The following is a 27,422-nucleotide window of genomic DNA, read 5'->3' on the forward strand; positions in this document are numbered from 1 at the left end:
CAAAGACATCAGTCTTTCACTAACTTTAGTATTGCTGTATGTGATACTATTTCTTCTTTCTACTGAAGAAGAAATAACTGTAACAATCCTCTTTGTAATGTAAAATTAAAAAAGTGGACTTTATTAAATAGATGAAACACATAACCTGATGAAAAATATTGGGTAAAATAAGAGTAGTCATGAGACTACTCTTGCAAGCTATTCTTCTGAAAGTTTGAGAATGTATTTCCCAACGTTATGAAAAAAATCCAAAAAGAATCAAAGCAACTTCAGTGCAGATGGAAACATTTAGCTACAGAATTTGCTATTCATTTCAAGACAGCTGCAACTGGGTTTTCCAGGAAACTTACAATTTACCAGAAAAGAAATTTTAAAAATGCAGCTCTAGCCCTGAGGCAGAAAGTGATTTCTGTGATTATCCTGTTTTTGCACTAAAATAAAAAAGATTGAGGCAGAATTATTACTGAGCAGTGGATTTTGTTTTGTTCAGGATTAAAAAAAAATATTTCATAGTAACAGAATAACACCTTCATCTCATCTCATAGGACTGAAGTATATCATGACACTGGTTCATGACACTGGTTTAGTCATAGAGGTAAAATTGAAACACCATTTATGACACGGGAGACGGCGTTTTATCCTTCAAGACTTTTATTTTAAATCACATCTGATACTGCTGATAATTTTCAGAAGACCTTGAATCAAAAATAAATCCTTGAAGTATGAGTTGCAAGGTTTCATTCTGCAATACCTGGTATCTTCTGCTGCTGCTGCGTAGGAAGAGTCACCAGTTTCTGGGGATCTCAAGGGCTGGATTAAATACAAAGATTACAAATTACAATGCCAAACTCAAGGAAATATAAGTCTCCAAAAAAAGCATATGGTAATGAGAAGCAGCATTGATGAAGTCATTTACACACAAAATGTCAAAGACCCTGATGTCATTGGTGGTTTAATGTGATCAAAGAGATACTGTATCACTTTAAAAATTCAGATTATTCTTTCAGTTGCTGGGGTGCTGTCTCTGGATTCTTCAAGATATATTCTTTCTGATACTCTGAGATTTCCCAACTGAAGAAACATGTTTAAATCTGAATACAACTTCATGGCCGGATGAAACTGATGTAAACTAATCTGATGTGTGTTTCCTTTTCTAATCAGTTTGTGGTGATGGCTTTTGTGAGGAAGAAGAAGGCTGTTCTATCTGTCCAGCAGATTGTGGGGAATGCCCACTGTCTGCTAATGCTAGGTTAGCAATTGGTTTTCCGATATGTTTAATCTGCACTGGCTTCATTTTGGCAGTCACGGTGAGTATCCTTTCTCTCGTCTTCCATTTCTTTTAATGTTTCTTCCATGTTTTAATTAGTTAGAGTGCATCTGTCTGTTATTAGAGATTATACATTAGAAGGGTAGATTATTTTCTGCACCCAGAACCTGTGTGATATGGAAGAAAGCAGAAGGAAGGGTAAGGGACCTTTTTGGCTTCATTATGAGGGAGGCTCATGGGCTAGGAGTCTTCATCCTGTAAGAGAGAAGACTGGAGAGGAATATAACAGAGGGAATGGATACATAACGGTAAAAGAAGATGAGTTTTTTCACACCATTGGAACTAGGAGGTTCTTAGAAAGTAAGAATATTTTTCACAGAATAGAACTCTTACGAAATAAGTGTTTCAAAACCCTACGGAGCTCAGAAGAATAAATTAATTAAAACCCAAATTAGGTAGATTCATAAAAGGATTAGCTCCACCAGAGGCCATTATATCTCAAAGTCCAAATACAATTTACAATGGAAAACTTGAGATATTCCACCCTCCCAAAAAATACTGAGCAGAGGATATTTCTTTTTTTGTTGTTGTTTGGTTGATGGCAGGGGGTTTAATAGGCTGATTTTCTTAGTGTAACTGAACCAGTTTGATTTAGTTCAAAGTGATTAATTTTGATATTGATAATAGCTATTAATTTTATAACAGATTCATGAAAGAAAACCAAAAAAGTCGTAAGAAGAGAAGAGTGTATGAATTTAGGAGCAGTAGTTTTGGATACTTTTAAATGAAAATGTTTGTAGAGAAAGATGACAACATACTGTTATGACTTAGTACTTCACAGTGCTTCTGGGGAAGAGGATTTACTTTCCTTATGTGTCTGCATCCTCATTTCAGAATTCTCTTACAAGAATGTCTCATGTGAATACAGCAGTCATAGACTCATTTTATTGACTGTGTATGTAACATGTAATTTGTTGGAGGTTTCGCCTATAAATCCTGTAAATTGATAGGCTCCTCTTTCCTCAGGATTCTGTCTTGTACTGCAGTTGCATTGAGCATCTGAGGTATGCAAGTACACTGAGAGGGAATTAGCAGAATGCTGATCACCCACAGAATAAGATTCTTACAGGAGGCCTGACACTCAATTAGATTTTTCCTCTGTTCCATGACTCTCCTATGTGGCTTTGTGAGTTAAGAACGGAAACACTGTTGAAAACTATTTGAGCATTTATTTCTAATCCACAGTGCAATTTCAGCAATGTGTTTATAGTAAATGTCCTGTGAAACTGTATAATCTGATAGAAATGTGTAGCTGGACAGATTAGAAGTTCAGATATTTTTAAATGATTGGCATTTTAAAAAGAGCAATGGAGTGTCTTGGCCATGCACAGGTTTATCTAAATATCTTGTAGCAATATTTGCCTAGTATTCGTGGTGTTTTTTTGGTAAGCTTTGAAATTTAATTTTTTTGTTCTTGAATTTCTGAATACTTATTCCTGCTAAATTCTGCAGTAGCATGTTCTTTTTGTGTGTGTGTATTTTGTTTAGACGATAAGTAAACAAGACAGGAAAGGTCTTTTTATCTATTTCAGTAAGTAATATCATGTAAAAAGAATTATCTGGTAAATTAATTCCTTATTTAATCATTCTACTAGAGTAGAGGATTCCTTTGGTATCAGTGTCTGTAGCAAGCCTGGTGGTCATTTCTAGCTATTGTGTCTTTGTTTAGCCATACTTTTGCAAGCTGAAGTGTAGATGTTTTTTTCTCAGAAAGCTTTTGAAATAAAGATGAGTTAATTTTTATTCAATGAGATCTTTATTTGGCACAAATTTCTACCAAAATATCAACAAAATCTTCACACAGTACTCCTTTTGTCTTATGTGGGCTTTTGTTACTTGTTACAATGAATACACAGTTCCTAGCATTAAATTCCACACTATAGAAGATGGTATAATAATGGCACAATGCTGCTTTGGTTTGACATTTTAGCATTGGCCACAGCTGCAATAGCTGTGTAATTTATCAGATGCTCCTCTTTAGGTACCATGTGTTTATACATTCTGTGTTTTATGTGACAGAACTACAGAAAATCAACCTTCTTTATAAAGCAGACACAGAATCCCAACACACTACTTTTTATGCCAGAGTATTTCAAACAATATGACCTCACTTGCAGATCAAGGATGAATTCTATTACAGGATATAAGATGTACTGCTGCTTATCTTGGTGTTGGGATGTAGTGTGTTCTGGTTATACATTTACATAGCACAGGGTATTTCCACCACATGAGATCATGTAAACCACCCTTCCAATGTCCAGGCAGAGATGTAAATGTAGTGCATAAGAAGTATTGACAGTAGTGGAGGGTTTGCAGCCAATACAAAATGTGTAATTGGATTCTAGAATATAGAGTGTATGGTTTTAAAAATATTTAGTAAATGCTGGGTTTTTTTCTAAGACTCTCGATTCTAATGTTACTTCTAAGATAGATATTGGACACTGAAACATAAAATTTCATTTGGATACTTATAAACTTTCATATTTGAAAAAAAATAATCTAGTTTAGTACCTTTAAAGACAGTAGGGCTACACCAGGAATTAATTTTATTTATTTTTCTAGTGGTTTCAATATCAGAAAAAAAAAATGTTTTGGGATGAAAGCTGGATTATTGACTTCACTTGCATCAAACAAGGTTAGCAATTTATTATTTTGATACTATGATCAGTTTCCTTAGTAATTTCAAGAAATAATCTCAATCATTAATACAATTTCATGTTTTAAGTGTCTCACGAAAGGTGAATGAATTTGTGAAAGACGTATCCAAAGTTTCATCCCTGTAACCTCTGCAAACTGCTCATTGATATTTTTGTTTATTGAAACTTTAAATATCAAGTTATTTTAAAGAGTTTCCTTCTTTCTTAAGGTGATTTGTCACCATAAAAGACAGACCTTTCCCAAAATAAAGAGATAAACTCTGGACTTAGGCAAAGTAAATTGCAGTTGCTTCAGTGGATGCATCATTGTGTACAATTAATCTCACTAATTTGCCCTGGATTTGCACAAATATAATGAGGGATATAATGAGATCTTAATTTCTGTTAGTGTACACTATCTGTGATGGGCTTGCTGCGAAAAGTAGTTCATTGTGGGCAGAGTGTTTTCATTTTACCTTCTGGATAAAAAAATACTGTTTAATCAGTTCTAATTAGACATGTCAAGAATAGAATCAGAAGTTACTACGTGCTTTACTATGCTGCACTTAAAATAGACATAGATTATTTACTTCATGGTTCACTGTTTCAGCATTCAGAAGGAAAACAAAACCTAGACCCTCAGAAAGGGTAAATCTGTAGAAATCCGCTAGGTCTTTGATTGATAGGTCTGTGCTGATGTACGCATTCTCCCTTTCTGTCTCTGTGAGGAATTGCTAGAAAGATGTCTCCTTTATCTCTGTTAAGTCATTGTATTGCTAGTAGAAGCGTCAGGACATCCTTGTGTTAATATATTGTAAAGATACTTTCAGTGTTGGGCTTGGATAAGGATTTCAGTGTAGTTTCAATATTATATCCTCATTACTATAAAGAACAGATATTAACTTTGAAATTAATTTGAGTAAATAAGCCAAAACAAATTTCAAACCATATTTGTGAAAATAGAAAAGGAGCACTCAGGTGTCTTTCAATATAACAATGAAGAATACCAACAATTTTTCATCTGATAGTGAATTAGAACAGATCATGAAATGACATGGCAGGAGAAACAATAGAAAAAGACGAAGGAAAAATTAGAGACATGATCAAAAAATAACACATTAAAAATCAATTAAAAAATCCAAGATGAAAGACACAGTTTTCTTGGAGAGGAGTCTGCAAAACAAGAATATTGTTTAAGACCTAGGAGCAATAAGTAACAGTTTAAGAGTAATAAGGACTGATAATGGGATGAGGCTTGGAAACAGACCTACATCTGCTCTGGGCAAAGCTGTCCAGAGATACTCATAATATCCTGAAATGTATAGTTATCTAAATGGGAGCACATCAGCAGAGATGTACCCAGGGTATGTAGCCTGTATTGTGAAAAAATAGTTTTAATTTTTCAAGATAACTAATTTTTTGTTGCATTACACTATATACATGTGTGTGCATATTTATATATACATATACACACTCTTGCTAATATATTTCTGGGTGGCATGCTATAGAAAGACTCCAAACACCAAGGCAATTTTAAACTGCATATGGATAATACTATGGTGTTGGAACATGGCAGTCTTGATGCAAGGTGAGATGCTGAAAGTCACATCAACACTTTATCCAAAACAGATACCAGGGAGAGTCAAGAAATTTCATCACTGCTGAGACTAAATGGCTAAAACAGTTTTTTATTTGGAGCTGGTGAAATCATATATAGTTCATTAAATTTGTTTTGAAATCCATTTTATTACCTTGAGATGGTCAATAGAGATTAAAATCATACATTGAGATAATTTTTTTGTTTGTCTGACTGTACTGTTGCTCTTCTCTGAGTTCCCTCTGGTGTCAGAATCACTTCCCACATCCTTGTACTTTACAGTCTTCTAGGAGCTCCAAATAGACTTGTTAAAGTATGGCACAGGACTTGCTCTGCTTCTCTGGGTTCTGTCCTCAGCACCTAAGTAGTAGCATGGGCTAATCATGCCAAGAGAAGAGAAATGAAACTTGCATCAAATCCTGAGGATTAGTGGGAAAGATATTTGGCAATGAATCACCTCTGGAACTTTTAAACTTCTTACACAGCACTCACATTCCAAGCAATGCTTTTCTGTCTTAAGAGTTATCAAGATCAGTCAAGATGCAAAGACTTTGATAATTCTCCATATTTGTCTGCCTCTGGAGTCTTGGCAATAATATGCATCTTCAGGTGACTTTTCTCATCCCTCATCTCATTTAGAGCGCATAGTATGGAGAGTGACAGAAAGTGTGATGAATGCTCTCCCAGCACCCAGTGACTCCAATGCCAGCTGTATCACTGCTCTGAGCTCCTGCACAGCAGCTGCTAACATGTCTGAGAAGCAGTACTTCACTCAGACTGGAAGATAGTAAGTCAATACATTGCTCACTAACTACCACAGCTTCATCTTGCTTTCTGTTTCTTGCTACTTTTCTGTTGATAAGTAGTGCAAAAGTTTGCATTTCTCTTGTTAGGCAAAATCCAGTAAGTTGATATCATCATCTGACTTCTGTACCACAGAATATTCTGTACCACCAGCTATGGAATATTTTATATGCTAGGCTTTTGTTTCGATTGTTATTTCTTCTGTTCTCTTGTGGTCTTGTTAAAACACTGTGGCTACATAATGTGTCTTGCAGCTGTTAATGAATGGCCCTTAAGGTTCAAATATATCTGTAACCAAGTTTTTTAAACACAAGCAGAGCACGGCTAGGTTCTTTGCACTAAAGGGTGACATCCTATACAGTAGCACATTAGAAACTTTGTCCTTAAACCAGCTAGAGATACAGAAGCTTTCACCTCTGGATCATGTTATAAAGGTGCACATCATATAACTACATGGGCACAGAGTAGTCCCAGTGGGGATGATCTGCTGAAAAACTCTGCAGAGAGAGACCTGGTTGACAATAAACTATGAGTCAGCAGTGTGCCTTCGTGGCCAAGAGGGCCAATGGCATCCTGGGATGCATCAAGAAGAGTGTGGCCAGCAGGCCAAGGGAGATTCTGCTCCCCTCTCCTCTGGCCTGGTGAGGTGTCATCTGGAGTCCTGTGTCCAGTTCTGGGCTCCTCAGCTTAAGAGGGACAGGGAACTTCTGGAGAGAGTCCAGGACAGGGCCACCAAGATGATCAGGGGAACATCTTCCTTATGAGGAAAGGTTGCAGGAACTTGGGCTGTTTAGTCTGGAGAAGAAGAGATTGAGGGAGGATCTCATTAATATTTACAAATATATAAATGGTGGGTATCAGGATGTTGGGACATCACTTTTTCTGTTTTATCTAGTGACAAGAGGGTGATGGAGCACTGGCAAAGGCTGCCCAGGGAGAGTGTGGACTTCTCTTTTTGGAGGTCTTCAAGACCCACCTGGCCATGTTCCTATGTGACCTGATCTAGGTGACCCTTCTTCTGCAGGGGAGTTGGACTAGATGATTTCTAAAGGTCCCTTCCAATCCCTAATATTCTGTGATTCTATGATATTCTGCCAACCAGAAAGTATTTTTTCTGGTAAAAATAAGAAGAATAGAGGGTAAGGGTAGAATGTTTGCAAAGATGGAAATAATAGTTACATTTGAATACACAGGGCAGACTCTATGCTTTGCAGGATAGAGAAGGTTACTTTGGATCATTGGCTGGGAAAACAGCTGCCTTTTCAGTATAGGTCTGGAAGTTCACAGCCACTTCATTGATGAGACACTATGTCTAGCATACATCTTTTACAGTGAGATTTTTGCTTCTTCTTTCTGAACGACGACATCTTCATCATCATCATAATCATCTTCCTCAGATGAATGAAGGTTAAATATATTCATCAAGGGTGAAAGATGTAAGATGGACATTCAGTTTCATTGGTGAAACACCTACATTTTGTACACCACAGACCCCGTACTCTGTATTTTTATGGTGGGTATCACCTAAATTCCTATATATATCTCTGCTAGGTTCCTTTATTCCTTTATTCCAAGGAAAGCTGCTTCGCTGTCTATCAAAATGAGCTACTTCATTGATGAGGATGAATCATCCCATGAGAGCAAAAAGATGTTAAGTATCAGTGGTGGAACTCAGTACTGGAAGCAGATAGGAGCAATGGATAGCAGGAGTCTGGCTGTATATGTTTCCTTTGCTGTTACTCCATCTTCCAACTGTCTCAACTGACTCTAACACTATCCGTTCCAAATGTCATCCACAGATCAAAGGTGCTTGAACATAATCACTAAAACTTCCCTTAACACAGAAACAGCCCTGTCACCTGTCACATACTCAGATTCAGATTTACACCCATATATGGACATGATTCAATTCTGTGCCTCATCTCCAGAGACAGGAAGCTGCCCACTGTAGGAAAAATATCCAGTCAAGTTTTGTAGTCAGACTGTCCTATGAAGTTAGCCTAGAACTCCATGAACAGCATTTCATTCTGTTTCAGTGATGGTAGAACAGTGGCCATAAAGAAAATAACGAAGAAGGTGTTCACGCTGTCCAAATCCATACGTAAAGAAGTAAAACAAGTGAGGTAAGTAGTGAAACCTGAGAAGTATATGCTGTTCCATTTTTACTTTTTTTCTTTAGGGATTATAAACTGTCCAAATGTGACTGTAAATTAATATTCCTCCTTTCAAACTTTGCTTTGTCACCAGATCAAATTCTCCTTATGCTTGTTTTACTCTTTTCCTCTGCATTGTGAGACAAGGCGTGTGGTTTTGCAGTTATACTACAAAAAGCAGGAGCAACATCCATGAAAATTGTTGGTTTACTGTGATTTTTGTTGATCTCCACAGGGAACTTGACCATCCTAATCTCTGCAAATTCATTGGAGGTTGTATAGAAGTGCCAAATGTTGCCATTGTGACAGAGTACTGCCCCAAAGGCAGCCTAAGTGATGTTCTGCTCAATGAAGACATTCCTTTGAATTGGGGATTCAGGTAGAAAAAGGCTTTTAAAAAGCTAAATGACACAAACTGTGCTATGTGCTGTTTAGGACAAGAAATTTATTTCACATAAAATCCTTGGATAGACATGCCTGCATTGAGATATGGAGAGGATAAAGAAGAATGAAAGTGAATTCAAATATCCAGCCCAAATTGTCTCTTGAATCTTTGAGAAATCACATGTTTAGCATTGGTCATGCTAAGTCAAGGACTTTTCTTATACTGCAAAACTAATTTTGGACAATTTTTTTCCCACCATATCACTTAATTTTGTTACAAATATCCTGAACATCCCCATTTAATTAAAATTCATTGCATCTCTGTTGGTGAAGACATATTGGTTAAATGATTAGCATACCTACAAATGCTTTATTATGTAACATGAGCCAGCAATGTGCCCTCGTGGCCAAGAAGGCCAATGGCATCCTGGGTTGCATCAAGAAGAGTGTGGCCAGCAGGTCAAGGGAGGTTCTTTTCCCCCTCTCCTCTGCCCTGGTGAGGCCTCATCTGAAGTACTGTGTCCAGTTCTGGGCTCCTCAGCTCAAGAGGGACAGAGAACTTCTGGAAAGAGTCCAGTGCAGGGCCACCAAGATGATCAGGGGACTGGAGCGTCTTCTGTATGACAAAAGGCTGAGGGAACTGGGGCTGTTTAGTCTAGAAAAGAAAAGACTGAGGGGAGACCTCATTAATATTTACAAATATCTAAATGGTGGGTGTCAGGAGGCTGGGACATCCCTTTTTTCTGCTGTATCTAGCAACAGGACAAGGGGTAATGGGATGAAGCTGGAACAACAAAAAGTTCCACTTAAATATAAGAAAAAACTATTTCACTGTGAGGGTGAGGGAGCCCTGGCACAGGCTGCCCAGAGGAGTTGTGGAGTCTCCTTCCTTGAAGGTCTTCAAGACCCGCCTGGACATGTTCCTATGCGACCTGATGTAGGTGACCCTGCTTCTGCAGGGGGGTTGGACTAGATGATCTCTAAAGGTCCCTTCCAACCCCTACCATTCTATGATTCTATGATTCTAAATTTACCAATACAGAAAATGAGCTCAAATTGCCACTGAATCATCCAGAAAGGCAATGATATAGGTTTTTTTTTTGAGAATAACCTTCTTGGCCTTATGTTTGCATTCAGCAAATAAAAAGATTGTAAGGGAGGAAACCCTCTAGATAAACTGAGAAAGTTAATAAAAAGTGGTTTCTCTTGTTCCTCAAACATATGAAAACACTTTCAAGAATATAAAGGTACTGTGAATTTCTAGAAGAAACTCACTGTCAAAAGAGGCAAAAGGTCTGTGGATTAAGACAACTGAGTAGGAGTTAAGGGCTCTCTGCAGCTTACTGTGTTGTGGAAAAATGAGCATGAGGATATAAATTGAAAGCTATTGCAGTCATAGGGAGCTTTCTGTCAACTTCAGTAAGCTTTGGCATCACTCCTGAATGAAACTCTAATGGAATTACTAGCTCATAGATTTTTGCCTTTCAGGTTTTCTTTTGCTACTGATATTGCACAAGGAATGGCCTATCTTCACCACCACAAAATCTACCATGGACGGCTGAAGTCCAGTAACTGTGTGATAGATGACCGATGGGTTTGTAAAATTACAGGTAAAGAGAAGATGAAAAACAAAATTTCAAAACTGCTAACCCACTGTTTAACATAGATTTCACACGCAACATTCCTCCCAACATTTCTCCATGATGTCCTTTCATGTGAAAGGACATTGACTATACCAGCCTTCACTTAGAAGTGCCCTGTGCTGAAGGAAGTTTCATATAATTTTATCATATCATCATTTAACGTGTGTTGCTGGTGGACACATCAGATCCCACAAATAGTGGAATATCTCAGCTGCAGTCTAAGCAAAAAACTGCCTCATTCTCATTTTTGATACAGAGAGAAAACCTGAGCTGTAGACAGTGGTGTGTAGACATGGAATGATGATAACTTATTGGTTAACTCAAGTTAGTACCATTAAAAAAAGCAGACTCAGATCTTTTCAGTGCCGCACACAAGACTCAGTTTCTGGTTTGGTCTGCTCATGGTACAAGATGACAGCCGGTGGGGATAGGAAAACCACTGGAGAGTCTAGTTTACTTTGTAGCTGCCAAAGGGAATGAAAGCAATGATCATCTCTTCTACTTCCTCCCCAAAGTAGTTATCACACTCTATAACCTACAGCCATCTTAAAAAAAGCAGCTACAAATTTGTCTTTCAATGATTCATCCTATGACTAACGCTCCTACACAAGACCATACCTGTTTCTCTAACTCATTTAGTATCCTTCTGCCTTCAGAATTGCCTCCTTCACTTGGAGCTTTTTCTGGAGAAAAGCATAAAACATTAAGAGAGGCAGGTTACATGAACTGCATAACTTTAGCACAACTCCATAAAATGAAAGGGGATTCCTGTGAAATTGTTTGGATGTTAGCTGGTTGCACTATATAGACTTTAAATATTCAGCGTTTATCTGAATGAGATAATGTCAAACAAACCTCACAAATAACCAAGGTGGGGCCTACTCAAAGAATTCCAATGACCTCCAACATAAGGAATGAACTCCTAGGAACTTCTTAACTAGAGGTCACTCCAGACAAAAACAAGTATTTGCATCCTGCCTTCCCATACACTCAGCAGAGTGTTCTTTATATCAGACAGAAAACTGAAGTCAGTTCCTTCTTTCTGCTTTCTGGTAGAGTCACATGATGAGATTCTCTACTATATTAGGCTAAAGGTACAGCTGCAAAATACTTCACATTTATTCTACCTTTGTTCTGAAGCTACTGGTGTGCAGGTAAAGCCCACCATCTGATTTTCAGTAGTTTTCTCCAATTTGTAATTACTCTAGCTACCCGTCACCACAGATGAGGATCAGGAAATGAGCAGAACAGAAACCTGCATTTGCATGCTAACTCTTGCACTGAAGCGAGTCTAGACTCCAAATATAATTTTACAGAATCATAAAGTAATTCTGACTGGAAAGGGACAGGTAACTTTCCTGTCACCATGCAGTCTAACCCACATATTTGGTTTTCAGTTCTTATTTATGCAATTGGTTTAGAGGGACAAGACCATCAGACATATGCTACTTTTAGTCTAAGATGTGTGTTTCAAACAGTGAAAATTAATTGCTTTAAACTAGTTGTGTCGTTGTCTACTAATGCATGCATTTTGGAGAAGTACTCACTTCTTATTTTCTTCCACGTTAGATTATGGTTTGCAGTCATACAGAAAAGAAGATTCTCCTGATGGATTCAGCTCACACCAGCAGCATTTGATACAGATTTACACAGCTCCTGAAATCCATTCCCTTTCAGATTTTGAACCCACTTCTATGACAGATGTCTACAGGTAGTTATCTTTTCCTCTTTCTTGCATTTAACAATCTCGAGTATTCTTTAATCACAATTAGGCTTAGTATAATTCTGTGTCACCCTAGGTATATGTTTAATTGTATTTTTAAAAGGATTAATCCCGGAGTACAGAATAGCACAGATATCATAGGATCTTTTCTTTCAAGGTCACTAACCAAATACTGAATTCACTGACATTATATAAATGCAGAGTTTGTCTATTGATTTATAAGGAGTTTCTCTGGACCAGGAGGTAAAAAAAGGTATAAAGATCTGCTCTTTGCAAGTAATCCTCTTTTGTTGCTCTTTCTTATGGAAAAGTAGATTACTTTCAATAATGATCAATTTTCCAGGATGTCATAACACACATACACATCCCATAATTTTATAATTAGTGTCAATATATTATTACATTTTTGCAGTATTGTGTACTGTGCACACACACAGTGACATTTACTTTGCAGAATAAAAACAGAGGTAGGAAAGGGAAATGGATGCACTAGTGAATAGCTCCATCCCCTTCTTTCCAAAAGCCTTTAAAGAACATCACACTGCAATGTCTTATTTGGCTACCAGGTTTTGCTTTGCCAGACATGAGTAGCTTCTATCCAACCATTTTTTAGATAAGCAAGATTACAATTGAATTTTGAGAGAATCATAATCCAATGAATAAAACAGTAATCTAGGTGTTGGGTTTTGTTTTGTTTTGTTTTGATTTTTAATAGCTTTATTTCTTGGTTCTCACATGAATTTTCTGTATTAAGTTTGAAAACCATTGTTTTCTTGGTGTATTCTATGTCATTACAGTGATACTCCTTTCTCTGCTTATTTCCAGTAGTTTGCTGAAAGCATTTGAAAAGAGAAAACACAAAATATTACTACAAGATGTTTTGTCTGTCTGGGGATTTTTTTGCCACATTCCCAGCCCAGCAGAACTCTTCCACTTCCTCAGACTCTGGTAGCTAGCAAAATGTAAAAAGCTGAAATTCAATTAGAGATTAAAATGCTGATGGTGTCACATGACTGAGCAGCAGAAGGCATGATTATTAGCACTGTTTATTAACAATATTTACCAGAGATTAGCTATTACTACCTTTTCTCAAAAGCTCTTAGTTTTCCTCTGTGCTGCAACAGACCACAATAAATGCTTCCTGAATTCAGTGCATGTTATGAGGGTCTTATTAAAAAATTAGTTACAGAAATACAGAATGTTGTTTAAGTCTTCCCCTTTTCTCCATTATGAGCCATTGAACACTAATATGGACTGAAGACATGATTTTATATATTTCATTTACTGGATTAATGCACATTATTCCTTTGTAAAGAAATGTATACATATGCAATGTGCTATAGTATTGTGAATTGTAATCCATTCTATCAGATTATGTAAACAAGAATTTGGGATAGTGATAGTATTTATATATACAAGCTTAAAAATATCCTTAGAATTTACTTCAAAATAGCTCAGATAAAACCAATTTGTCACTGTGTTGATATTTTTGGCTATTGCAATTTGTCCTGTGTTAGTCTTTACTTTTTCAGACGGATCTTGGAAAGTACTGTGCTCCAACTAAGTAGTAACGTTAGCACTGTCATATTTATTGCAGTTTATCATTACCCCTCAGACAAAAATATATTCCAGAAAATGTTTCCATGGTGATTGTCTGGTTCACACTTTGCCCCTGTTCAGGTTAGATGTCCTTACTAGACTTTGCTGTTAACCTGGTCTCCTGAAGCCATATATTTACAAAGGACTCCACTTAAAATAGTGCTAAGAGCTGGTTTGCTCATATCACAGATGACCACAATGATCTTTACTCGATCAACCTGTCTTACTGTCAGCTCTCATGTGTGCAAAATCCACATCTTCTTTTGTTGTACTGCAGATGATCCATTCTTGGTAAAAAATAAAAAAAACCAAACAGTAAAACAAGAAATTAGGAAAGGGAGAAGAGCAACATGCGGTCTGAGAAGAAAGATAAAGATGTACTTTGTAGCATTAAAAGAATTGTCTTTGTAACTGAGATATTCTTCAGAATCTGCACTTTAACACAGTTTATGTTTGATGACAGGAGCAGATGCCAAACCTTCCTGATACATGTATGCGTGGTAGCCGGCTAGGGAGCAGTGTCTCAGTCTTGAAATCCTCAGTTTCTATCTGTGCAAAAATTCCATTAATATTCCTGAAGATATGGCCCAAATAATAATTAAAAAAAATGAATAGACTCTACAGGAGTGTGACTTCTAATTTTTGTACTCTTACAGAATAATCACTTGCTTTTAAAGGGAATTCTCCAGGGAATGTGTTGATCAGATGGGAAAGCTGAAATGGAAGTGAGAACAGGAGCATGAAAGCAGCTCCCATTGGAGCTGAAGAGGCTATTTCCAGTCACAATTTCTCATGGACTGGCTTCCCTTGACTTGTAATCATGTGTGAATTTCAATATTCACTGCATTAGAACTTTTTTGAGCAATGCTGTTGAAATCAACACTGCTTTATCGGAGTTGCCATCATCAGAGTTACCTTTACTATAATTGCTTTCCTTGCTAACCTGTTTCAGCTTTGCATTCTGACCAGGATTGGTAATCCTTTCTACTATGAAATCCCCCTAAAATTAACATAAAAATGTCACCAGATTAATTTCTACATTTTTCAGCATGGTTTATATGCATTATTTTATTTGCCAGTAGTGGTTCACAAGTGCAGTGAAAGACAGACAGACATACCCCATTATGCAGCTAGAATGCCTTACACAACAGAGCAACCATTACTAGTACAGCAGATTGCAAGCCAATATTCCCCATAAAAATAAACGTTCTCTAGTAGAGACACGTGCAGGGAGCTAATTATTACACAGTGTCAATACATAAAGAGGCAAGAGCAACTTTATCAGGATTGGTGGCTGGAAGACATGTTGGCTTCTTAGAGATCCCTGTGCTAAAAGGTCTCTAGTAAGCTCAAGAAGGAGACTGAATGCTCAGTTGTCACCTCATTTTTTTGTGTTCTTCACCCTTCATGAATATATTTGACTTTGATTAATCTAAGGATGATGATGATGACAATATAACTCACAAAGAACAAGCCAATATGCTTACTATACAAGATCTGCTCGGGACACACTGTCTCATCATTGACTTTATGGAGATTTTCCAGAACAGTCGTCTATGCTGAAAATCAGCCACTTCTCCAGCTGATGATTCTGATGAACCTACTTCTGCCCTTTGATTATAGCACAAACCTGCCCTGTATGTTTAATTGGTAGGTATCATGTAAATCCCTGCACATATCCCCTCTGGATTCTGTTAATTGTCCCGGAGAAAATTGCTTTGCCATCCATCAAACTCAAATGCTTCATCTCTGAGACTGATAACTGTGAAAGGAGACTGCTGTGAAATGATCAATGACAAATCTCTAGAAACACAGAGTAGTAACAGATAGTAGCACTGTTACTACCCTCTCTTTTGGGATACTGGGCTTTCAGTCATAAAATGGAGAAGAATCATAGAAAGATGACATCATTGACCTCCTTGATGGTTATTTCATTGAGATTTTGGTTTGCTTTTATTCTGCAGCTATGCCATCATTTTACTAGAAATTGCTACAAGAAGTGACCCTATGCCAGTAAGTAAAGACAAATTTTGAAGTCTGTGTGACAACTTTGCCTCTGTTTATGCTGAAGATACAAACCAAACTCTGAGTAATTGTACCTTTGATATGTTTTTTGAGCATGCATTTTCGTCTTGATTTTGTATGTCCAATGAAATATGCAAACAGGGCTTCCTCGTGCATTTACCAGCCTTCTCTTCAGGACTTTGAAGAAGAGTGTATGAGTAAAATAACATAGTTCCCAAATCACCTTTTGGTTAGCTCTGTGAGGCTTAATGGCAGGGAGCAGTAGCAGCGAGGTATGCCATAACATCTTTTTTCTCCTGTTACTCTTTCCCTTTATTGCGTTGTGCAGGCCCTTCCATTGGAGCCTTGCAGTGTTAAGGATATGTTACAAGAGTAAATGAACTGTTCTCCACAAGGAAAATAACTTCTTTGCACATGTGTTGTGATCAGTGCTAAATGGCAAACACAAAACAATGCACCTTGAGACTGAAAAACAGATGTTCTGTATATGTAACCATGTTCTGTCTGAAATAACTTCCTTAACAAGAATTCTAACAGCAGAGACCTGAAACTGCCATTCTTCCATTTCTGATAGTTTGCGATATAGCCAAATGTAGGCCTTGTAGTTTCTCAAAAATTTCCCAATATCTTGCAAGATATTCGTTTATTTCAAAAGTTGTTTATCTGGTATAAACACTGACAATAAAGTCTTTCAGCCATTAAAATGTTTTAGGCAAGGCTACCCAGTTTAGACTGGGTTATATATTTTTTTGGTTTTTTCTTGAACTTTGTGGTGTTTTAGCCCTGGATGGCTGCCAGATGCCCACCAAGATGTTCTATCACTCCCCCTCCTAAACTGGACAGGAGAAAGAGAAATACGAGAGGTTTGGGAGTCAAGATAAGGACAGAGAGATCACTCAGCAATTAACATCTTAGGCAAAACAGACTCAACTTGAGGAGAAAATGTTTGATTTATTAATGAAATCAGAACAGAGTAGAGAAATTGAGAAGTAAAAATGACTTAAAACACCTCCTCCCACCCCTCCTTCTTCCAGGGACTCTCCCTTCTCTCCCTCCGGAGGCACAGGGGATAGGAGATGGAGGCTACAGTCAGTTCATTACAGATGGACCTTGTCACTGCTTCTTCTCAGAGGAAGGCCTCCTCACACTTCCCACTGCTACACTGTGGGGTCCCTTCCCACAGGAGACAATCCCTCATGAACTTCTCCAGTGTGGGTCCTTCCCATGGGCCACGGTTCCTCAAAAACTGCTCCAGCATGGGACCTCCCATGGGGGCAGCTCCTCACACCCTTCCCCAATGTGGATCATCCACTGGGAGAACAGTCCTTCAGCTGCTGACTGCTCCAGCCTAAATCCCTCACAGGATCACAAGTCCTGACAGCAAGCCTACTCTGGTGTGGGCTCCCCTCTCCACACAGGTTCCCAGGTCCTGCCAGGAACTCGCCTCAGTGTGAGCTTCCCACGGAGTCACAACCTCCTTCAGGCATCCACCCGCACAGCTGCCTCACCATGGGCTGCACCACAGGTCACAGGAGAATCTCTCTTCCAGCACCCAAGCATCTCCTGTTCCTTCTCCACTGACCTTGGTGTCTATGAAGATGTTCTCATGTTCTCACTCCCTTCTGTTGCTGCTGCAGTTGAGCATATGCCTAGCAACATCTTCCCTTCTCAAATACATTCTTCACAGAAGCATTACCTCAATCAGTAATTGTCCAGGCCTTGGTCAGCAGCAGGTCCATCTTAGAATGGACTGACGCCCTATCAGCTATAGGGGAAGCTTCTGGCAGATCTTTGTTTAAAGAAGCTACCTCTAACCCCTGCTACCAAAACCTTGCCCGGACAAAACCACTACACATTCTCATGGAAAATAGTTGATCTGGAAGAGATAGAGAAGGTATCATAATAGCAATGATGATAATAATAATATGATATGGAAAACACACTACTAATTTCAGAAATTGTTTAATTAATTTTTCCCTAGAAAGATGATGTGTATTCAGCTGAATGTTCTTGGTGTCCACCTTTGGCAGAATTAATTTCAGGAAATGCTGACAATTCTTGCCCATGTCCCACAGATTACACAGAGGTGAGTAAGACACAATATAGTGTACAAAAATTCTTTATTGAAATGAATTTGAGACATGTCACAGAAGTTTTACGACAATATTACCTTTGATGAATCTAAATAACCCAGAAGCCAAGAACATCTCAAACAAGGCACAGTGAAATTATTTAATATCCTTAATAAAAAACCTGTCATTGACAAATTGAAAGTTTCTGTTGTCATCTCAAATTATCAGTATAATAAAGTATGTTTTTAACATTCAATCATTGATTTTTGTACATTTTCATTTTATTATACTGTGTTGAGTTTCATACATATTTTAGCTTACTTGGAAAAGACTTTCAAATAGTGAAGATGTGTCTCAAGAATATACGAGTTTGGTTTGATTCTCATGCAATACGTGTTCAGTAGCCTCAAACAGCCTAATAAAACAAAGTATATTCCCTCTCAGTTCAATTATATCAGAATAATATTGCACCACCCTTGGTTCCGCTTAAGAGCCATGCAATTCACCTCTAGTGGTTCATAGCAACAGAAATGTAACAAATCTCTCATAGGCAGCACCAGCTTTTAGTGAATTTTGTGTACAGACAAGCCTGAAAACAGTATGTGACTCCAATAGCATAACACTGGCTTAAAGCATAAGACAAGAGCTTAAGCAGAGCTTGGCAGAAGGAACATGAGCATCTAATTAATGTTTTCCCAGAGCCTCATTTTCATGAACTAACATCCTTCATCCAGTATATACCTGTATTACTCTACCACTTCTCACCAGTTGCAGATAGGACGTCAAAGGCAGAGTTTGCACCAAGAAAATGTCAGAATTAATTAGAAACACTGCCTGTGCTTGGAATTACAAAAGGCTGTTTGTTTTTCTCATTCTCTTTCCCTGCTGCAGTTAATCAGAAGATGCAGAAAAAATAATCCAGCCCAAAGGCCTACTTTTGAACAAGTCAAGAAAATGTTGTACAAGATGAATCCTAATAAAGTTAGCCCTGTTGACATGATGATGACTCTGGTAAATTTAGTTTCTTAATCCAATCCAAGTCAATCAGCTAACTTGCAATAACTTTTCAATAATCTCTATCATACAGGTTTGGTTTTGGATCTCATACTCCTTGTTTAATAAGAAAATCCACGGTCATTCATTTGCCTCTGATGGGTTGACTGTAGTTGCAGTTCTACTTGAGACCCAGCTTTCCTTCTCATTCAGTTTCTGACAGTATTTTCTTAATTTTCTTAACTTCTGAACACTTTTGTTTCTTGAGTCAAATGTTGTTTGGTTTTTAATGCATTTAGAGGAAACTATATTCCCTCATACCAGTGGCTTGATGATGATGGTCTTACAGTACTGGGGATACAGAATCCCTGTATACTAAACACCACATTTACAGATGCATTTTGAGCAGAATGTGTTAATCTCATCAGGAGAGAAAAGAGACTCCTACCTCCACTGTCAGTTGCCTGACTTAGATACCTTCATATTTGGTAACATATTTTAATCCATGTCTGCAGCTTGATCTCTGCATTGGATTTGACTCCAAATGTTTACATGGACTTTGAAAAGTCAGGAATTGCCTTCTGCCCTCTTATGTGTAAATGACAATGTCAAATCTCAAATCATCAGTTTACCTAAGGAGAAATCTGATCTTTGGATTTTATAAGAGAAAACTAGCTATCTCAGACCTGAGCCTTTGCTTACCTGAATGTTTTCAAAGAAGAATCATTCAAATACTTAAATACTATCCAACTATGAATCTAAGTAAAATGATTCTTTTATGCAATTCTCTGTTACTTAGATGGAGAAATATAGCAAACATCTTGAGATACTGGTTTCTGAGAGAACACAGGATTTAATGCATGAAAAACAGAAGACTGATCGTCTGTTGTATAGTAAGTTATATGGCTAAAATACTGGATATTCCTCTCAATTTTATTTTAACTATCTAATTACAAATGCTTTAATAGGTGATTAATTAATAGCTAACATTTGGTTGGCAAGGAATTACTATACTTTTTTTTTTTTTTTCAAAGGTGAAATGATATTTAGGTACTTTTTATATTTTCCCTATAAAGATCTGTATACCCATCTAAAAGCTATGACTCCAGAATCCATAATACTCTCACTTTGATCTTGTTTAGTAGTCCTTCTGTATAGTTATAAACATTGAGGTATTGATTTTGGACTGAAGTTACTTTTGATGGCAGTATATCTTATGGAATGTCACAAGAAAAAAGGGATAAATGAACAGATATAACACATAGGAGAGGAAAAGAAAAATACTGTGGAAGTGCAAGATAGGAGAAAGATAAAAAATTTTAAAAATCAGATAAGAGATATTAAACCAATCTAGCATAGGAGGAAAATACTAGCAAAGAGCTGATGAAGAAGGAGTTAGTAATATTCCAAATGACACTATTAGAATCTAACCTTTCTCTGACTTGGAACATACAGATAAAAGTTTGTTTCAACTAAAAGTTATGGGTCACCTGAGCACTCTTATCAATGAGATTTGCTGTGACTTCTCACATTACAGCAGAATAGATTTTGGTGCTAAATAGTGCTTTCACCTTCAAAATATTTAATATTCACAAACATTGTTTTTATATCTTTGAACAAACATGTTCTGTATATTCATGTTCTGTGCTTTTATCCATGTCAAGAGAGTAACAACACTGCTTTCTACAACAGGTATGTTGCCGAAGCAAGTAGCAGATGATCTCAGGCAGGGAAAACATGCACAAGCTCAATGTTACTTAAGTGCCACCATCTTTTTCAGGTAAACAGATAGGGCTCAAATTGACTCCCTCCAAAGAAACTTTTAGGTTCCTAGTGGATCTAAACTTCTATTTATCATGCCAGGTGGCAATACTGACTGCAGATGAGTGTTTTTCAAAACTCTTACACTTCTCCATTTTCAATATAGTTACTTAAGTTCACACCTACTTATAGTCTTTGACTTGTGTGCATGAAGCAACATATAAATTGCATATCTTCACTTAACATCTGATATAAATGTAACATAACCCAAAATCAAACAAATTTATGTACAATATGTACAAATTCACTTGTACATGATCCAAAATTGAAGACTACTTAGTCTGCTGTAGATAAAAGTCTACTTGTATAACATAATTTACTGCATTGGTAACCAAAATTACTTAGGTCAGTCTTTTTAAATGGAAGGAGTTTGTTCTTAGTCTCAATAAATGTATGAAGACAAAAGTATTCTGTAAGAATCTGAGCAAAAGGAGTACTTAAAAAGAGAAGGTTGAGGTAGTTCCACCAAGAAATTATTACTGTGTGTTTAGGATTACCAATCTGCACTGGTTAAGGCAGTGGATAAATAAGATTTTTTGTTGTGTTTTAACAGTGACATTGTTGGATTCACTCAGCTCTCCAGCAGCAGCACACCTTACCAAGTAGTAGAACTATTGAACAAGCTTTATACCACTTTTGATGAAATAATAGATAACTACGATGTCTATAAGGTGGAGACAATAGGAGATGCCTGTAAGTTTCCTGAGCTATGTACAACAGTGAGACATGGGCATTTCATCAGGATAAAGACCGATTTGATGACAAGCAAGAACAGATAAAGGGGATCTGGAAAGCTTATTACCACTGGGAAGACCCCATAAAACAATTAGGGGAGATGTCCTAGTAAAGCACTAGGAAACTTTAGGAACATTTTCCTGCATACGTATCACCATTTCTACAACTGATGAATGCTGCAGATGGGACAAATGATTTCAGTAAATTAACACTGCTGGGTTTTTTTTGTTTCTGTGACCTGTAAGGGCTGGCTTTAAACCTTGGCAATGTCTGTTTTACAAGGACGCAAATGAAAAATTTACCTTCTACATGAGATGCAGATGCTATCCCATAAGCTTTATTATCTCTGTCTTCCTTGCAAAGGCCACACAACCTTGTCTCTTCTAACACTCTGTAGGGGCTTGGCTGCCTCTTCTTTTGGGATTTTTTAGTAAAATTGCTTTCTATTTGCTACCATGGGAATCTTCTAGAGATTTGCTACCATTAAAACTGAATTCCATCAAAAACCTAGCAGAAATCTAGCAGGATTTTTAGATGAGTCAGATGGGAAATCCTATAAGAGCTATGGGGAAAAAAACCCTTTTTTTTTTGTTCTATGACATAGTTGAGCACATTATGGAAAATAAAATTCTTGAACAAATGCAGCTGAAGGATCCTGAAGAGACCTGACTCTTGTTCAACACAGTAAGAGTCTGTGTAGGAAGCATAGGACAGTGCCTAGTTGGAATTGTTGTCTCTCTTTGTATCTGCCAAAAGACAAAAGGTATTGAGCAGCAACTTTCCAACTATATTCTACTTCAAGCATTCTCAATGGGGTAGGGACAAAGAAAGGATACGAGAAAAATAAAATGAGCTGTTGCCCTATCCTTCATTTGTTTATGGCTTTTTCTTCTCAGCAGGCACAACTGTGCCTCAGGATATGAATGGAGCTTTAATTTTTTTCTAACTTAGACAATGTCCTTTGGTAAATCCATGCTTAATGCCAAAGGTTAACACAGTTGCATTGTTATGTTAAGATATGGTGGTGTCTGGTGTACCTAAAGAGAATGGAATTCTTCATGCTGGTGAGATTGCAAGCATGGCTTTAGACCTTCTGGATGTCTGCAAGACTTTTAAGATTCCACACAAGCCAAATACCCTCCTGAAGATTAGAGCAGGAATCCATTCAGGTATGTTGAAAGAGCTGAAAGAGTCTTCCCCTTGTTTAACAAATGTTTATACCATGGCATTTCCTCTCCATTAAAAATGAAGTTAATTTCTTGACATGAGATGGAACACCTCATAGAGGCCATCTCAAAAATATAAACTATTGAATACTTGGAATATTTGGCACACAATGCAGAATACAACATTGGGAACACCGCATGGCCTCAGTATCTTTGCTTATGTGAGTGAAGGCTGCCATTCTGAGGCTGTTACTTGCCCTTTTCCACTGTTCTTTTCTTTAAACAGTGAGATGCTTCTTGACACTTTGGTCTAACCTCACTCTAAGGCTCTTACCTTCCTAATCTTAGCTAATGTGTGATCACAGCTCCTTCTTGATAGATAGCCAGAGCTGGACATATTCTGTGCAGCCCAGCATCTGCAAATTAATCTGCTTACATCCTCTGAGCAAGAGATCATATCTTCTATATTTTAAATATATTTTAAATATATTTTAAATATATTTTAAGTCCCCTGGGCTTGACGTGAAGGAATCAAAATGCTTGTTTTTCTGCCTTCATCAGAAGCAGGTTACTTCCTGCTCCTGCTCTTCTATGTGACTAGTGAGCGTCGTATGCACAACTCCTATTGGCATTCCTGTCCCACTGACCCTCGTATTTTGTTGCTGTGTTGAAAAATGATTTTGCAGGTGCCTTAATTTAGGTATACTACCTTCAACCCATCATCACTAATCCCTCCATTGTCCTTTGAGAACCTTATGTAACTCCCTCCATGGCCCTGGTAGCCAGATGTAAGTCAGATGTATGACCCATACAAGACCATACTGACAGTCTTTTGTCTTCTTAATGAATAAGATAGTGCAGGAAGTGACCATGAGGCTGTATGACTGATCATGTGATTTAAAACATAAAAAATATCCCATTTTCTTTAACAGGGGCAGTTGTAGCTGGAGTTGTTGGGACCAAAATGCCACGGTATTGTTTATTTGGAGATACCGTGAACACAGCTTCCAGGATGGAGTCCACCGGTGAAGGTAAGAAGGAGCAAGCTACAGGTGTGGTTTTGACCTTCACTTGAGTTCTCAAAAAAATGTTATGCTGAGTGTTGAGTCCTCTCCTGTTTAAATAACTGCAAATCCTGTAAGGAGGTTGTTGATTTCTGAGTCCAATCTGTCTGTGGGCAAATTATGCCAGTGATATTCTCTACAGCCTTTGAAAAAAATACCCACATTTCTCAAGTCTCAGAGAGGAATTTTCATGGCTTTGAAGTTCTCAGCAATAAAAAAAGGTAAGAATCAGATAAAATGAAACATAAAGAGTGTGTTCACTGTTTTTATTTGCTCCTGGCACCCTAAATTTATAGTTAAAATATTTTATTTCTATTATATATATGTCCTTCAGCAAAAAGATTAGGAAGAAATTTCTAGAGATTAAATAATGATAATATCGTCACTGTCCCTTCTCAGGAGATAATAGACCTCCATGTTTATATAGCAAACTTCATCTTTAGCCAGCATGAGCATCTGAACCTCAAATTCTGAAATATTTTAGCCATATCTATGTGACTTGAAAAAAAACCAGGAACAACAACAAAAAAAAATGAGTGATTCAAGTTCAGACAACCTTGATAGCTTAGGTTTTTTCTTTCATTCATGTAATTAAGCTAAATGGTTCTACAGGTCACATTGAAATGTTTTGTAAATGGATTTTAATTACCTGATTTAGGCGAAATCCAAAGTGTTTTCAACATTCATTTCATGATAAAAAGTAATGCTTTCAACACCTATAGTGATCCACTAAAAACAAGGCAAAGACAGATCCTGCATGATGGTTTTAAAGGTTTAGCCTGAGAATTTGACAGCCAACCAGGATCCATTCCTTCTCACCGTTTTATATGTTTTTCCAAAGCCTGAATGGAACACACTTAATTTTCCTTCTGTTAGCTTCATGGATATCTCCTTTCCTTTTCCTCCTTCTCCTTTCAGGCTCTTTTATCATCTCATCTAAACTGCTTTAAAACTAATGCCTTCAAAACCTGCTTCAATCTTTCTTCACATTCCATCTTTTGTTCTGTGTGTCAGTTTGTTTCTCATATGGCACATCAACACTGTAAACTTAAGTACAACGACAGAGATTCTTACCTTTTTAAGTTTTGCTTTTATCTCTCTTTCTCTGGCCACATACATCTAAGGATCTCAAATTACATCAACACGTTTTAACCCTAAGATGATCACTTTAAAATAGATTAGTTAATTACTAGCAATATAAAATAAAATTGCTATCAGCTGGAATCTGTGTTTTAATGTCTTGTTCCAAAGCAGAATGCCCAGTTAAAATATCATGTACTGGAAAGAACATTTCAGAGGTACATATCTGGCTATGTTGAAACTTACACTTTCTGGTCTGCAAGAAGCGTTTTGAAAATTTCCATAAAAAAACCCAAAAACAATTACAACAAAAAAGCGGATATTATGAAACCATCATTTTCTGATATGAGAAAAACCAAGAAGACACTCTTAGCCAGTCCTACTATCATCTGGGATTTTTTTCAAACAATGGAGCATAATGATTTAGTCTGTGTCACAGAATGTTAAAGGCAAACAATGCCAGGTTTTTTTGGCAATTTTATGAATTTTGGCAAAACTTTGTTTCTGGCAAAAGTAGGAATATTCAGAATTTGTTCTATCTGTCCTCCTCCTTGGTCCTTGCTCTATTATTTGCAAAAAGCAAGACAGTCAAAGTTTATATGAAGATAAATTCTCAGCTAAGGAAAAATCACATTGTTAAAAAAATTGAAAGTGGAATTATGGTAACATTGTGTCTTCCCCTTGTTTTTATTTACAGGTTTGGAGACAGATCATGGATGGCAGTTTCTTTAAGGTTTAGACTTTGCTGGAAACTGTCTGTGCAAAGAAAGCACTAGCTCTTTGATGACCAAGAGGTAGAACTATGTATGGTTTTCTCTGCAAGATGAAAAGACTGTATGTCAGTAATACTAGCCAGGCAGCTTTCAACAGTAGATAAATAATATTAGACTCAGGATGTGAAGAGTAATTTGTTGACAGATACATATTTGTCCTGAGATGCTCTCACAAAGAAGCCAGGAAACTGGAGCTTGTGTGTGAGCATTTCAAATAACAGAGGAATGACAGCAAAGATACAAACAAAGCAAGAGAGTCTGAGTCTCAGGTCTGTCTTAGTGTCTAAATTGTTGTAATAATATAACCATTGCTTCTCTTTCCAGCTCTTAAAATACAGTGCAGTTCAAGTGCATATCAGCTGTTGGAGCAGATTGGAGAGTATGTGTTAGTATGCCGTGGGAATTTACAAGTCAAGGTGTGTATGCAACAGGTACACTCAGTTTCCAGAGAGGAGACTGTGAAAGTCCTCTGGAGTCCTTCAGTTTTAACCCTTGCAGTCCTGTCTGTCTCAGAGTCCTTGGGTTAGACTATTTCCTGACCCTGAAGACAGTCTCAAGTTTTAAACCAGGATCAATTCCACGGGCTTGTTCATGAGACAACCCTGATAATTCAGAGATGGCTGAGCCAAATTCAGAAGTATTACATGGCATGACACTTTGTCATAACTGCTTGAAAGCAAAAAAGGTCATTCAGACATCATAAATCATTACAAGAATCCCATAGGACAACTAACATACTTCTGGACCCAGTTTTGGATGGGATTTCAAAGAATTGTTTTAACCAATAGTACTGGCACTATCTTCTATGGAAAAGTTTTATGCCTCAGTTTTCCTATACGCTAAATGGCTGACAGGCACATCAGTCTTCTTTTGGGACTTCTTTAAGTTGTAATTAAAGTACTATTACACAAGTACGAGGTAGTCTTAAAAACCCATGACTCATTTTCTTCCTTAGGGGAAAGGAGACATGGTAACATACTGGCTTGAAGGCAAGAAAGCCACCACCACCCAGAAGACTGTCACAAGCTCTTCTATGACTCTACAAGACCCCAACAGAGATTTTTTTACTTTAATACCAGGTGTCCTTCCCAGTGACCCTCTTTCGAGTCCTGTTTACTAGCCACTCACTAACTCAAACATTCATCCTGCTGAACTAAAAAGTAAAAAAAGAGATAGTCTGCCCTTTGGCCTTGTGAATGTTAGCTCAGACTTTATTCACAGCTATATCTCTCTCCCACCAGGTGCAGGAAAAGTAGGAAAAAACAAAAGCCTATCTTGAGGAATTATACATAAGATTGGCCCACCAGCTAGTAGGGTAGAAAGTAGCTCCCAGTGTTATGTGTTGATTTGATGTTGCGGGGTGATCCCCTGCCAGCAGCCTCCATCACTTCAAACTAGGTGTCTGGACATTCCAGCCTATAAGTTCCATGGTTCCATGGGAAAGAGGAGACAGTGTAGTGTTCTATTTAGTGATATGATAAACCTTGTGGGTATGATTGGTTTTGTGTTGTGAAAGCAAAAAAATGAGATGCATATTATGTTAGAAAGCAAAAGCCACTGAAAGAGGAGGATGAGGCAGTGCAATCATAGTGAATACAAATCAAAATGAGAATTTGTGCTCTTGCTTTTATTTCATCTCCATTGCCTTAAGCATGGAAAGAAGAATGAAGAAGAAAATCCAAGGTATTTCCATAAAGTCAACACTTGGTTATACTTGCCGTTTTGGTACTGACATCTGAAAATCTTGAGAAAAAAATGAAAGACGTATGCTGTTGTTAAACAGAAAAGAGTGCGTTAACAACTATTCTTTCTTTGCTCTGGGATTTC

The 27,422-nt window shown here is 37.4% G+C and overlaps 1 protein-coding gene across 1 annotated transcript in view; it reads left to right on the plus strand.

The window, feature by feature from the left end:
• The window catches only part of LOC104552766 (atrial natriuretic peptide receptor 2), a 50,059-nt gene extending 23,344 nt beyond the window's left edge, over positions 1 to 26,715 (plus strand). Inside the window, exons 7-23 of the mRNA XM_062018805.1 lie at positions 1,162 to 1,307; positions 3,890 to 3,962; positions 6,200 to 6,347; positions 8,401 to 8,487; positions 8,753 to 8,896; positions 10,390 to 10,511; positions 12,114 to 12,255; positions 15,831 to 15,879; positions 17,873 to 17,977; positions 18,855 to 18,974; positions 19,756 to 19,849; positions 20,649 to 20,736; positions 21,331 to 21,470; positions 22,529 to 22,681; positions 23,611 to 23,709; positions 25,920 to 26,011; positions 26,551 to 26,715. Of these exons, the coding sequence (XP_061874789.1) occupies positions 1,162 to 1,307; positions 3,890 to 3,962; positions 6,200 to 6,347; positions 8,401 to 8,487; positions 8,753 to 8,896; positions 10,390 to 10,511; positions 12,114 to 12,255; positions 15,831 to 15,879; positions 17,873 to 17,977; positions 18,855 to 18,974; positions 19,756 to 19,849; positions 20,649 to 20,736; positions 21,331 to 21,470; positions 22,529 to 22,681; positions 23,611 to 23,709; positions 25,920 to 26,011; positions 26,551 to 26,715 (1,967 nt within the window). The remainder of the gene's footprint in view (positions 1 to 1,161; positions 1,308 to 3,889; positions 3,963 to 6,199; positions 6,348 to 8,400; positions 8,488 to 8,752; positions 8,897 to 10,389; positions 10,512 to 12,113; positions 12,256 to 15,830; positions 15,880 to 17,872; positions 17,978 to 18,854; positions 18,975 to 19,755; positions 19,850 to 20,648; positions 20,737 to 21,330; positions 21,471 to 22,528; positions 22,682 to 23,610; positions 23,710 to 25,919; positions 26,012 to 26,550) is intronic.
• Positions 26,716 to 27,422: the final 707 nt, after the last annotated feature.

The sequence above is a fragment of the Colius striatus genome, chromosome Z, assembly GCF_028858725.1.
Source record: "Colius striatus isolate bColStr4 chromosome Z, bColStr4.1.hap1, whole genome shotgun sequence".
NCBI classification, from domain to species: Eukaryota; Metazoa; Chordata; class Aves; order Coliiformes; family Coliidae; genus Colius; species Colius striatus.